A 14230-nucleotide genomic window follows, 5' to 3' on the forward strand; every position below is an offset into this window, starting at 1 on the left:
AGTATTACCAAAATAATTTTATCTCTTAACTAAAATGATTACATTTTCAGAATTTCTCTCTAAAACATCCAAAAATATATCTGTGTAAGTAGTCTTTGTTGTTTTACATAAAAATGGAAACATTTTCATTGTGCAATACAATAACCAGTTTGCATTGAAGTTCTGTACTTGCTATGTACTAAGGCTTAGTATATAATAAGCCTTGGATTTTAAGGCATTAAACATTGCAGTGCTATATTTTCAGGACAGTACCCACTTCTGACCCAGTTTTGCTATTATGTAGCTCCAATTTCACAGAGACAAAGATGGGAACAGCATCATCGAAAGAAGCTCCTACTTCTCCCCCTGTTTCTACACGAGGTAAGTGTTACCTAAACCCCAGCAAATATTATAGTTCACTGACATGCATATAAACAGTGAACCATGTTAAATTATCTAATTCATATTTAATATTTCTTGTGAACATGTGCCATGTTTAGGGGATTGATCTGTAGATAGAATATTAAACTAAGGTTAACATAATCATTTACATACAGAGTAATCAGCCTCAGGTAGCCCAATCATCCACAATCTTGCTACATGCCTACTTTACTAACATTTACCCAAATAGTAGCATATTTTGGTCCGCTGGCTCGATAAGGTTGGCACCCAGCTGACTGCATGCCATTGCTAGTCCACCCTTGGACCACCCAGATTTTTGTCCTGCATACAAGGTCTAACCAGTTTTTACTCCTTCCAGACAGATTCAAATTCATGTAGCCTTTTATTTTTGTAAAATAATGTAAGATGAATATTACAAACAGTTGAAAGGAAAAAAAAACGACTAAGCCTAAGAATTTTATGAAAATGTTGCTAATACTGTGCTAGATTGGTTACAATTGTATAATTGGCTTTATTTATGATATTGCTGTTAAAATTATTTACTAAACTAATTTGCAAAGTATAACAAATGAAATAAATGATGGAAAAATTTGTAAATTGCAATGGAAGTGGAAAATTTTGTTCTGCTTCTCCTAACACAGTTGAATTAATTTTATTACTCAGAATTAAAAAAGCCCTGGAGGTCAGTGAACTGGAGGTAAGAGCCTGTATGTGTGCAAGGTAAAATTATGCATAAAATGAAACTATATGTAATACACTATTTAAGAACAATACTATGTTTTTAAAATGTATGTTAAAAGGTATACATTTGTATGACCTCAGAGCCGCTGTTGAACGGATATTTTTGCGTCGTGGATCAGCCTTACCCTAGCAGTTAAAACTCCAGCAACATCATTTGGTCTACCAACCAAATAATATCTGGTCAACAATGGCACCTGATTTTAGATTAAGCAAAGGGGTTACAATTTAATCTTGCAACTTTTTTATATTGTATCTTTTTCTTGCTATGCTCAATGTGTGTACTCTGTTTACTTCAATGCTCTTTCAGGGAAAAAGAGGCAATATTGAAAGAATTGGGAGACTTAAGGCCAAGTTCAAATGTCCTCAGAATTCTGCTGTATGGACCAGTTGGGGCAGGAAAGTCATGCTTCATAAACTCTGTACAGAGGGCTCTCCTAGGCCGTAATGCCATGGTAGCTCTGGAAAACACAGAACGATTTGGAAAAAGCTTTACTAGGACAGTAAGTAATCATTAATGTCAGTAGTTCTCAAGTTTCACCTGTTAATGTATAGTATTTGGCACTCATTCATTTTAATACTGTATGGTTTATTTAACTACATGTGATTAATAACATACATTTAGCTAAGTTTGAAACTGTCCAATTAATTATAATAATATTGACAAAAATAAAATGATTTATCTTTTTTTTTTGAACATTCCACTACATCAAGATCCACACTGTACTTTAGACACAGCCCGCTCTTCGAGCAATATGTGGCGAAGTTGAGCAGCCTTTAATCATTAAAGAGCAAGAGTAAGGTTTTATGGACTGATGAGTCTAAATTTGTAATTAATTTTGTAATAGGGATAACTTGGAACATGAGGAGAAGAAAGTGCAACCAACTTCTCATTTCCTGAAAAGAATGCAAGCTATAATAAAGGCAAAGGACAAATTAAATACTAGATAATTTAAATTTAGTTGCTGATGTTTGTGTCTTGATCCACTTGCACCAGTGCAACACACACTTACATGTCACTACCATGTCAGTTGTCAATGCAGTGCCAAGAATGATCCAAAAATACCTGATGGTGCTTTGAAGCCCCGATCATTGATTAGTGGGGAAAAGTGGGGTTAACAATTATGCAGGAAAAGAGAGAGAAAATGGACAATGAGTGTAGGTACAAGGAAGGTGTTCCAAAGAAAATAGCCAATGAATGTATCTGCTTTTGTGAGTTGTCATAAACTTCCTTAATGTAAGTGTGATGAAAGTGCTTTATTTGGATATTAAATATCCTGGAATATAGCTAAGCATTAATATTCCCTTTCAATACCTTTTTCAGATAAAGTTTAATAGTTTGTTTAACAGTTTGTATACTGATCCTATTTGTATTGAATAAAGTAATTATTTTTTTCTAGTGTTTGGTTTAATCTGCTCATTTGATTGTACAGTATGTTTGGATTTGTTCCTAGATCACTACACACAAGCTGAAGAAGCGTGGAGGCGGACATTATCCTTTTGTTTTAACTGACATCATGGGACTTGAGATGGATGGAGGCATTCTAACTGAGGACATCATGAAAGTTTTAGAGGGACGTATTTTAGATGGCTACAAGGTAAGTACACAGTTCATACAGTCAACTTATTCCCAGCCAGCACAAAAGCCTTGCTGGTCTTGAACAACAACTAACTAAAAAGTTAAAGTAGCTGTTTTATTTGTCATATGTAGCCTCCCATGTTACACTAATTTTGTTGTTTTTTTGTAGTTATCTGTCCAACATGAATTATTCATACACTATATTGCCAAAAGTATTCGCTCGTCTGCCTTCACACGTATTTGAACTTGAGTTACATCCCATTATTAATCCATAGGGTTTAATATGATGTCGGCCCACCCTTTGCAGCTATAACAGCTTCAACTCTTCTGGGAAGGCTTTCCACAAGGTTTAGACGTGTGTTTATGGGAATTTGTGTAGTTGGATTTCAAAGGCTACCTATAAAGCAATTTTTAATCAGAGTTGATAAAGCAATCATCATGTTTTTTAATACAGAAACATTTATTGTTTTTAATTTAAAGCTTTTGATTCATTCAGCTTTTTTAATTTTCAAAATAAAACCACATGCATCCTTGCACTGCTAGACCTGTTGTGCAGTCACTTTCAGTTTCTGCTTTTTATTTGCATGTTTTTCAGTATGGTTGCAATTTATCATGTTTTGCAGAGGAATTTAGATATTAATATTATTCCTTTTTGACACAACAATTCTAGAAATATTTGTTTTCCTGTTTTAGTTTGATTCTCAGGCACCTATAACATGGCGCAACTCAAAGTACAATAAAAACCCAAGCATATGTGATAAAGTTCACTGTCTGGTGAGCATTATTCCTGCTGATTCTATCTCGAGAATGGATCACACAGTGATTGACAAAATGAAGGCTGTTCGACAGAAAGCAGGTCAAATGAGTAAGTTTGAATTTATAGCATTTTTGATCCTTGAGGTTGATATGGGATTTACATGTAAAACAAAAAGAGTACATTTTTTATTACTGTGCAATAATTTATAGGTTTATGGATTGAGAATGGTATGCAACTTATATAGTATGTATTGTGGCATCCACCATGGGTCATGCAGCCATTAGCAGCTTGGGGGTGCAGCCATGCAAAGTGGCTCTCAGAGAAAGATGGTCATTGTTACTGATGTTGTTGCTGTTATTAGTGTAGTTGTGTTGCTTAGAGTATACCTTTATTCATTATCTTCTGTATTTTGTTTTTGTAGGAATACCACAAGTCATTGTCTTGACAAAAGTGGATAAAACATGTGAGATGGTCAACAAAGACTTGAGAAAACTTTTCCACAGCAGTAAGATCAAAGAGAAGGTAACCTATGTATCCCACTACAAGAGATGCAAAATATTAATCTTCACATCCAGATAAAGTTGAAAATTCTAAATGCTATGGAATGAATATGCTATTTAGATATTAGCACATTTGGATGCTAATCCCCAAAATGACAGAAATTAATATACACTGTATGAGTCCTCACATGCAGTTCCTAAAATGATACACTTACCTATAGATAGTATTTTGGATTCTATATAAAACTGTAATATCACAATTGTATAACCTTGCATTGACACATTTTTATTTCTTCAGGCAGAGCTGGGCAAACATGAACTGGACATCCCATGGAACAACATCTACCCTGTGAAGAACTATCATGCAGAGATCATCCAAGACACTGATATTGATGCTCTCATCCTCATGACACTCAGAGATATTGTCAATTTTGCCAGTGACCATGTGGAAGACGTGTATTAGTCTAGTGCCGGCTGTTGAATCATGAAATCCGTACAGTGACTCACAGTCTGATTAAGCATATATATAGACTACTCCTGTTTTAAATATTGTAAATTTTATATATGTATACATCTAATATATATATATCGAGCTATAAAAGCTGTGGGGAACTGCTACACAGTGGATTTTCCTTCTTAACAACACCTGAGTCAACTCATTGTTTAATTGTTATGTTTAGTTGGAGTGTTACAGCTGGGAAAACACCATTTTGTGCTAAACTCAGGCCTGCAGTTCCTGGGATGTAGCTCTGCACATATTTTCAATTTCCCAAATTTTTTAAAAGGAACAACATTTGCCTAGAAGCATAGCTTGTTTGCCTTTTGTTTGCATGACTGTGATTTGTTATATCCTTCCTGTTCTTACTCACTAACACATTCTTTAAAAGAATCTTTATTTTAAATGTTTTTTGGCTTGGACATATTTCTCTAGAAAAATACAAATATACAGTTTTATGTTTGTAAACTTTTAATGAATTTTCCAAAGCTGCCCACATATGTAAATGATTTACATATACTGACTAAAAATCATCAAACTCTGTCATAAGAGCTGAAAACCAAACCCCTAAACAGGTCAGACTGCAACGTAAAATGACAAACTGTAGGTCCAGCTGGTCTGTTGCCAAGCAATTTAAGTGGGCTGACTGGCATTGTCCTGTAGATATTCCTAATATTTAAAACCAACATTAAAGTGGCCAAGGTATAGTCTAATTTTTGGAAATGGGAGCTGCCTTAAAACTCTGTGGATATTTTATAATGAATAGATCAATACAAATGGTCCAAAAGGGCTTGGAATAAAAACATGATACATGAATATAACATTAAAAGCACACTGTCCCTTTTAAATTAAGTTATCATTGCATAGATTTTGTTAGGACAGTGATAATATAACACTCACTAGCAAAGATTTTGTAATGGACTGTTACATGAACATAAATCTGGAGCTGAATATATCTTAGAACTTCTTAGAACTCATGCAAGACCCACATATAGACAGAAATTGGCAGCTTAAATGGGACCCACAGCCGTCACCTAATTGGGGTCCACAACTGGGACTAAGGACTATAACAAAAATTGGGACTCACAGTGTAACCCAATTGTGGCCCATGACAACCCATTTAGGGTGACACACAACCCTTAAAAAAGCTTACCACAAGCATGTTGATTGACAGCCTGCTCCACCTGTAGAGAGAGACAGTACCCAAAAAGAAAACCTAGTTTATAACTAGGTTTATAACTTTCTAGTTTATAACTTTGTACAATGTGGGACCATCTCAATAGTTTTGTTTGTCACTACGAAATGAAAACATTGAAGGATTATGGTCAGTGTACACAACTGCAGGCAGAAATCCAGAACCAACAAAAACTGTAGGGCCAACAACAACAGAGCTAGAACTTTTTGCTCTATAGTACAATATGTCGCCTGATGCTTGCTGAATTTATGGGACAATTGCACAGAGTGATCAATTTCAGACTCATTTTTTATAATAAAACAGCACCCACCCCCAGAGCACTTGCCTAACTCTATCCCTCAAGTTTAAAGGGCTTAGAAAAAATAAGTGCAGCAAGCATCGGGGCGTAAAAAGAAGGGTTTTCCAAAGGATGCTAACAATCAGAAGTTCAAATAAAGGACTTTGGCTAAGCAAAGAAATGAAGGGTGAAAAAACAGTAGAGAAGTTTTTACAAAAGCGACGGTAATACCCAGCGATACCAATACACCTGTGCATCTCATGACAAGTTGGGGATAGGAAAATTTTAAATGGCAGCGACCTTAGTGTTGTACTTGCCACACCTGTCTGTGTCATACTTGGCAAGGACCTTAGGGTCTACTTGCCGCACCTGTCTGTCTGTCTACTTGCTTGCCAAAGAATGTCAAAAAGCCTGTTCTAGTGTATCAAAAACTGTTCTCAACACCTAAATTAGTGGGCCAGTCCATGGGATAAATGACAAGATCATGTGGATAAGCTAATTTGGAACATATTAACTAGTCTCTGGAAAGTAACAGGGGCATTCTTAAATCCAAATGGCATAATTCTACTTTGTAGAAAAGTTTCAAGGAAGACAAATGCTGAAATGTGCTGACATGTAACACCCCTTAATAAAGTTTCAAATATTAATGCATCAAAAAAGAATAAAATGATTTTGTGTATGATTTGGAGAGATTAAATGACTAGGTTTAGTTTGGCTCTTCCAAAGGGTACCATCTATAAACCACAAAGATAAGTGGCACTATAGCAGGTAACTTCTCCTTAATTAAAATGATTTAAAAATCATCATGTGAAACAAATTCTGATGCATCTTCTGGAATTTGCAGTTGATATTTTCACTGACTTGTAAGGCAAATACAGTTTTATAGTCTTGTTGTAGCTTTAATGCAGTCATATGTAGCGTTAAGCATAAACTTATCATTAGGGGTCAGTATATAGAAACAACATACTAAAAACCTAGTAAAGTCACTGTATGATCACGTCGCTGGTAATTAGGTGTTTATGTGCTCATGAAAAAAATGATCTTCGTGACAGATCCTGTCGGGAGAGATTCTATTCATACCAGAAATGTAAACAAAAAAGCACACAGCAAAAAATAAAAGAACCAGTTAATGCATGATGTAAATTCTGAAAGATTTCTATACAATGGAGCAAGTAGATCAGGAGTATATGTAGGCATTTATCTCCACGAAGTTCTTACACAACTACAAGTAACTGCAAAGCCCAGTGAAACCTACAGCAGAATTCACTCAAGAGTTTGTTCTCCTGTAATACAGGATGAAAACAAAGGTACTGAATTCTTGAATCCTCATGCCTTTTTCCACTGTTAATAAATAAAAAGGAGAGTGCATGCCCAAGCAATGGTGATTATCACTGAATCTTACAACTCCTTAAATCGAAGTTTTGGTTAAGACAATAAGACAGGTCAGGATGTGAGGAAATTAAATATGTCAGCAAATTTTGTTTTGGAAGCAGGGCTGACACAAAACTTGGGTTATTCATGAATGGGGAATGTTGTATATGTCAGCATTTTTTATTAATCTCCACTGGATGTGCATATTAATAGATAAAGAGTTTATTACTGAGCTGTTAATTCTAGAATGAAGATCAATTGTCTTAAACAAAATTTGTTAAATGTGTGTTTGGTCATATAGGCCATTTGTATTCAAACCTTTCCTCAGGGACCCCTAGATGGACCAGATTTTTGTGGATCAGACACAGCAGTGCGGCTGGAGTTTTTAAACATTGTGTCCACTCACTGTCCACTCTATTAGACATTCCTACCTTGTCTGTGCACCTTGTAGATGTAAAGTCAGAGACAATGGCACATCTGCTGCTACACAGGCTGTGTTGGTCATCCTCTAGTCCTTCATCAGTGGTCACAGGACGCTGCCCACAGGACGCTTTTGGCTGGATATTTTTGGTTGGTGGACTATTCTCAGTCCAGCAGTGACACTGAGGTGTTTAAAAACTCCAGAAGCACTGCTGTGTCTGATCTACTCAGACCAGCACAACACACACTAACACACCACCACCACATCAGTGTTACTGCAATGCTGAGAATGATCCAAAACCCAAATAGTACCTGCTATGTGAGGGTCCATGGGGGTCCTGACCACTAAAGAACAGGGTAAAAGGGCACTAACAAAGTATGCAGAGAAACAGATGGACTACAGTCCGTAATTGTAGAACTACAAAGTGCACCTATATAGTAAGTGGAACTGATAAAATGGACAATGAGCATATGCTCATTTTATATATATATATATATATATATATATATATATATATATATATATATGTGTGTGTGTGTGTGTGTGTGTGTGTGTGTGTGTGCGTGTGTGTGTGTATATATATATATATATATATATATATATATATATATATATATATATATATATATATATATTACACAAGCAGCTGGTAACCATTGGTTTCTATATATGTGCCACATGTTGCCTTGTTAGTAATATTGGTAACTTTTACTATTACTGTAGGTCATGTTCACAAGGTTCAAGTTCACAAGTCCTTCATGACAACAGACACAACCCCTAAAATAACATTTTTAAAGGCTTATTCCAAAAAAGTGGCAGTTGTCATAATGGTTTTGTTGTAAATCTTTTTATTTGCCAAATGAGAGAGTTCAGGAATGAAATATTGTATTCGAAGAGTTCTCTGTTCCTCCTGACCACAACACCTAATCTTACCAACAGGACTTGTGAGTATTTGTCCTGCAGCTTTTGATTCATTAGGATAATGTCAGGACAACAAATATCCTGTTGTGAGGTATACAAGTGGCTGTTTATGCCACTACTAGGGACAAGAACCCCCTTAACTGTAAGTCAGAAAACAGATGCTAGCCATTATACAACGTAACTAGGATAGACACACAATAGCTAAGACTTAAGAAAGAAACATAAGAATAACATTGGATACATTTTTAAAAGCTACAGCGCTGCTTAAATCCACAAACAGGACTTTTTTGAAGCGTCAGCAGAAGGTTTAGATGAATATACAGACATCATGATGTCACACATTAGTTTCTGTGAGAAAAACAGCACAGGAAACAATGAAAAGTTACATTGCTGACATACCCAACTTCTGTACTGTTTTTCCCAGACATCCAAGAGATCACCAACTACAAGGTCTTCAGCCTTTCTTTTCCTGTCCTTCACCCTGACTCTCTCACCTCTTTCTCCCACTCCTCTCACCATCAACTAGCAGGATGTCAAAAGGCAGATTTTTTAGCAGACATAAGGTAAAACAAGCTCCAGGGGCAAATTTAGTCTCTTCATCCTCCCTAAAACTTGCTGTCATCAACTACCAATAGTTTTCACAGACATACTCAAAAGTTCCTGGAACTTTGCTCTGTTTGCATGTTATTCAAATCCTGTACCATCTCCAGAAAATTTTACTTGACTAAATGACTATAGCTTAGTTGCCCTGACCTCTGTAATCATGAAGGCCTTTAAACATCTGATCCCAGCTAACCTGAACGTTACTACAAACACTCTGCTGGAACCTATAGAACAAAAAGGTCTGACAGTGATGCAATCAACTTGGCCCTGCACTTCATGCTGCAGCATACTGCTAGTCATAAAATTTGAGAGTTCTGTTTGTGAACTTCAGCTCAGCTTTTAACACCAAAGTGCTGCAGATCATATTGTCCCATCTGTCTGTGCCAGATCCCTTCTACTACTGGTGGATCATTGATTTCCTGACAAACAAGAGACAGCAGGTGCATCTAGGAAAACCCATATCAGACTCCTGCATGCTCAGTACTGGAGTATCACAGGGTTGCTCTGACCCTTTTGCTTCAGTCTTCACTTCTACATTAACAACTGCACCTCCAAGGAAACAGCTATGAAGATCCTGAAGATTGCATATGTCACCACTATGGTCAGCCTCATATCCAACAGTAATGAGGCTGCCTACAGAATGGAAGTCGAGCTGCTGGTGTCCCAGACCTGGTTTGCTTTTAGTTATTGGAGTCTGTGGTATCATCATGCCTAGAACAAAGGAGGTCTCTGAGGCCATCAGAGAGAAAGTTGTAGATGCCTATGAGTCTGGGAAATGATTTAAGAAGATATATCTAAATATTAGACTCCAATCATTCTACTGTCCAGAAGATCATTTACAAGTGACAAGTGGAGAATATTTAAAACCACTGCCAACTTGTCCAGGCCAAGCTGCCCCAGTAAATTTAACTGATAGCAGACCTTAAGATGCTAAAAGAAGTATTTAAGAACCCCAAAATTTCATCACAGAATCTACAGGTAACTCTTTTCACTGTGAATGTGATGTAAAAGTTCATGCAAAAGACTGCACATATTTGGCCTACATGAGAGGTGTGCCTGGAGGAAGACTTTGCTGTCTAAAAAGAACAATGTGGCAAAACTTAAGTTTGTTAACGAATATCTAGGCAAGGACCAGGACTTGTGAAACAATGTTCTATGGACAGACGAGTCAAAGATATAATTGTTTGGCCACAGTACCAGGAGCATGTTTGATTGCTTCTGGTACAACATACTAACTATAAAGCATGGTGATGGAAATGTTATGGTTTGAGGATGCTTTAGAAACTCAGTGACTGGCCAACTTGCAGTCATTTAATCAACCATTAATTCTCTTTCATACCAGAGAGTGCTTGAAGAGAATGTGAGACTATCTGTAAAAAAGTTGAAGCTAAAGAAGTGGACCTTCCAACAGGATAATGATCCCAAATGTACAAGTAAATCCACCAAAGAATGGCTCAAAAGGAAAAAATGAGGGTTGTGGAATGGCCTAGTCAAAGCTCAGATTGAATCTCATTGAAATACTAGCAGGGGTTTGAAATAGACTGTACATGCAAAAACCCTTCTAACATTGAACAGTTGAAAGAATTCTGCAAGGAGGAATGGGCAAAAATTTATCCCAGTAGATGCCAGAAACTGGTAGGCAGTTATAGGAAATGCCTACATAAAGTCGTTTCTGCCAAACAGGCAGCACCAGTTACTAATCTATACATACTGTTTAACTGAAGAGCAAATACTGATATGTCCACATATGTCAAGAAAGAGAAGCATTTCATAAGGTGTACTTAGTTCTTCACAAGACTGTATGCACATACTCTTATATTCATCTTTTAGCTACATTCAGATTGGATCTTTATCATTAACATCATTAACTCTTTGTTCTATAAATTATACTTTTTTGTAAAATAATGTAATTTTGATTCTGTACTTGTTTCTCTTCTGTCACAGGTCAAGACCAGGCATATGAGGAGGTATGGAATGGCCTACCAACCGAAATTGATCTTTGGTGGCAAAACGTTGTCAGTGGCCCTAAGTATGTTGCTGCTGACAAGTCTCTGTCTGATTCAATCCTTTCTGCTTTTGACATGGGTAATTATGTTCACAACATTTCAACATCTAAGAGGTGGCATACTTTCGGTACATGGGTGTGGTAAACGCATGGCGTCACTGATTGGGTCGAATGTAAAGGTAGATTTTCCTCTTGCTCAACCAAAACCTACATTCCTGTATGTCAGAGAATAAAAGTACAAAGAGGTATGCATTCGGATTGTGAGGTATTTTTTTTTCAGTTCATGTAGCACAGATGTTGTGAGTATTCCCACAAGGGAGTTGGTTTCGGAAGATTTCTCTTGCCTGTTACTGTGTGCTGCCAACAGTTGTCTTCTATCGTTTCAGCCCTAATCAACTGGAAAAGATGGAAACTTCATTCCTGTTTGACTCATTGAGGAGCTGCAGATCCCAGCACAACCTCTGATGACACCCTTATGAGTGGCTGCCTTAAACAGGGATCCCGCTCTAGCTGGATCTGTTACCTTGAAAATCACGGCTGTTAAGATATCCACAGATGCTCTACATACACAACTTATTACTTTTTTATTTTGGACTCTTCTGAATTTTTGGTAATTCTAGGGTTGCCATGGTTAGAGAAACACAGTTGACGAATTTCATGGTAAGAACATGAACCTTTAGCCAGCCTGGTCTGACTTCTGCCAGCAAAATTGTCTCAAGCTACCCACTTTATCAGTCAGGTCGACCTCTATTGAAAGTCCCATTTCCAAATGTCTCAGTCACATTCCTCCACAGTATGCTACTAAGTTACCCCCATTGCTTTCTATTCACACAAACTCACACCTACTGAACGTAATTATGGAATTGAAGACAGTGAACTGCTAGCTGTAAAACTTGCTCTTGAAAAGTGGAGACACTGGCTAAAGGGCACAAAACACCCCTTTACTGTACTCACTGATCATAAAAATTTGGATTATCTTTGCACAGCTAAATGATTGAATTCCCGACAAGCTCGTCAGTCCTTGTTTTTCTCAAGATGCAGATTTGATATTACTTTTTGCTCTGGTTCTCGTAATACAAAAGCTGATGCATTGTCTCAATTGTACCAATCAGATGAAGAGGAAAAATCTCAGGAGGTTGAGAATATTTTGCTGGTTAATGTAAATATTTTTTTTCCATTTGTTCGGAGATAGATGATGAGATTGAGCGGGCTCTACAAAACATCACTATTCCCAGCCATTGCCCCGCTGGTATGATTTATGTTTCTGAAATTATTTGAGATGAGTTAATTACTTGAGTACATTTATCACTCACTATAGGTCGTCCAGGTGAGACTTAAACACAACAATTGTTAAGTAACCGTTATTGATAGGAGTCCATGAATGGTGATGTTCATAAGTTTGTGCCTTCTTGTTCAATTTCCTCTCAGTGTAAAAAGACATTACCTGCAGACAAATTCATGCCATTACCTATTCCCTTGGCCACACATCAATTGATTTTGTAACCGACTTAACTGAATCACAGGGATTCACACCCATTCTTACTACAGTAGATTGATTTTCCTCAAAGTGTTCAATTTATTCCATTACCTTCACTTCCTACAGCATTTCAAATGCCTGAGACTTTAGTGAATCAGGTTTTTAGGTATTTTGGTATCTCTGAGGACATTCTGTCAGATAGAGGTGCACAGTTTACATCACAAGTCTGGTTATCCTTCTTTGAACATATAGGAGTTTCTATGAGCCTGTATTCAAGTTACCGCCCTCAGCTTAATGGGAAAGTGCAAATGTGTTAATCAGGAACTGAGAAAATTTCAGAGACTGTTTTGTCTTAATAATCCTGCAGACTGGTCTAGTTTTCAGATGTGGGCAGAAATCGGTCAAAACTCTTTGATCAATTCAGCTACAGGATTGATTCCAATTTCCAGCTTTCCAGTTTCCAGCTTCCCATTGCCCCATGGATTGGCATGACGTTTGACATTCCAGCAGTAGAGGAAAAAATACAGCACAGTAAGAGGGTCAAGAGGAGACCCACCAGAGAATTGAAACTGTTCTGCATTGTAAATAGGATCATGCAGATCGTCATTGTGGTGAGACTCCCCCTTAGCAGCCTGGGGTCCAGGTCTGGCTCTCAACCAGAGGCTTTAGGTTTGCTGAGGGTAGTAGGAAACTTCAGCCTAAGTATATAGGCCCATTTAAGATATTAAAAAGGATTAACAATGTCACTTTTAAGCTTGATCTGCCTCTTCGCTATAGAATTTCTCAACCGTTTTATGTTTCCCTTCTCAAACCTGCTGTTTCAGGTTCGTTGGATGAGGCTACACCCGATGTCCTGGACTTTAGACTTATTGCAGATTTTTATAGTCAACACCTAGATAAACCAGCTCCTCATTCTAAGGGTCATCTAAACAGGGTCCCTTCCAGTTCGATCCCTGGTCACCTACGTGGTCCTCAGGTCAGGAGTCCATCTGTCCAGCTCCGTGGCAGCTCTAGGAGTTCTTCTCTTTATTCGTCCGGTCGCATGAGTTGTGGTCATCAAGGTCATCACAGTCGTCACGGTCATCGTGGTCAGCCTCGGTCCTTGGCCATCCTGAACTCTTTGGTGGGAGCGGGTACTGTCACGCATCCCTTCAGTTCAGACTCTTTGGTGGAGAGACATCATCTCAGTCCACCTATCAATGATCTGATTCTCCAGATTACTGACTCTGTTTACCTGTTCTCTTTGTCATGTGATCTGAAGAGGTTAGTTTATAAGCTAAAAAAGAAATTGCTTCTGTCTAGAGCTACTGAATGATATTTTCCTGTGTGTTTGTAATCCATTCCTATCAGTTCTGACTTACACACTCTGTTTTTTTAATCTGCCTTTTTGCCTGTTCCCTTTTGTATTTAGTTGCCTGACCCTGTTTATGTTTGTCGAATTTTGTATTTTATCTTGGATATGACCTTTTGCCTGGATTTGACCTATTGATGACAACTTTAGATAACGGA

At 37.4% G+C, this 14230-nt stretch overlaps 1 protein-coding gene across 2 annotated transcripts; it reads left to right on the plus strand.

Annotated features, from left to right (window-relative positions):
• The first annotated feature begins 276 nt into the window (after positions 1 to 276).
• LOC118801827 (interferon-induced protein 44-like) lies at positions 277 to 4553 on the plus strand. Of its 2 annotated transcripts, none has more exons than XM_036562208.1 (7): positions 277 to 360; positions 1045 to 1101; positions 1430 to 1622; positions 2574 to 2717; positions 3392 to 3563; positions 3877 to 3977; positions 4254 to 4553. In XM_036562208.1, exons 2-7 carry the CDS (start codon positions 1091 to 1093, stop codon positions 4416 to 4418), a joined length of 786 nt encoding a protein of 261 aa, XP_036418101.1. In that variant the 5' UTR covers positions 277 to 360; positions 1045 to 1090; the 3' UTR covers positions 4419 to 4553. The 2 variants fall into 2 exon arrangements, with proteins under 2 accessions (XP_036418101.1, XP_036418100.1); XM_036562207.1 differs by having other exon boundaries at positions 285 to 360; positions 1045 to 1078.
• Positions 4554 to 14230: the final 9677 nt, after the last annotated feature.

This window comes from Colossoma macropomum, unplaced genomic scaffold (assembly GCF_904425465.1).
Source record: "Colossoma macropomum unplaced genomic scaffold, Colossoma_macropomum, whole genome shotgun sequence".
Taxonomy (NCBI): Eukaryota; Metazoa; Chordata; class Actinopteri; order Characiformes; family Serrasalmidae; genus Colossoma; species Colossoma macropomum.

Excerpts from the sequence above, each read along its gene's own strand:
- LOC118801827 (XM_036562207.1), top strand. The coding sequence starts at position 306 with ATGGGAACAGCATCATCGAAAGAAGCTCCTACTTCTCCCCCTGTTTCT. Across the intron at positions 1,079-1,429 it reads TGGAGGTCAGTGAACTGGAG|GGAAAAAGAGGCAATATTGA; the intron begins GTAAGAGCCTGT and ends ATGCTCTTTCAG. Across the intron at positions 3,564-3,876 it reads ACAGAAAGCAGGTCAAATGA|GAATACCACAAGTCATTGTC; the intron begins GTAAGTTTGAAT and ends TTGTTTTTGTAG.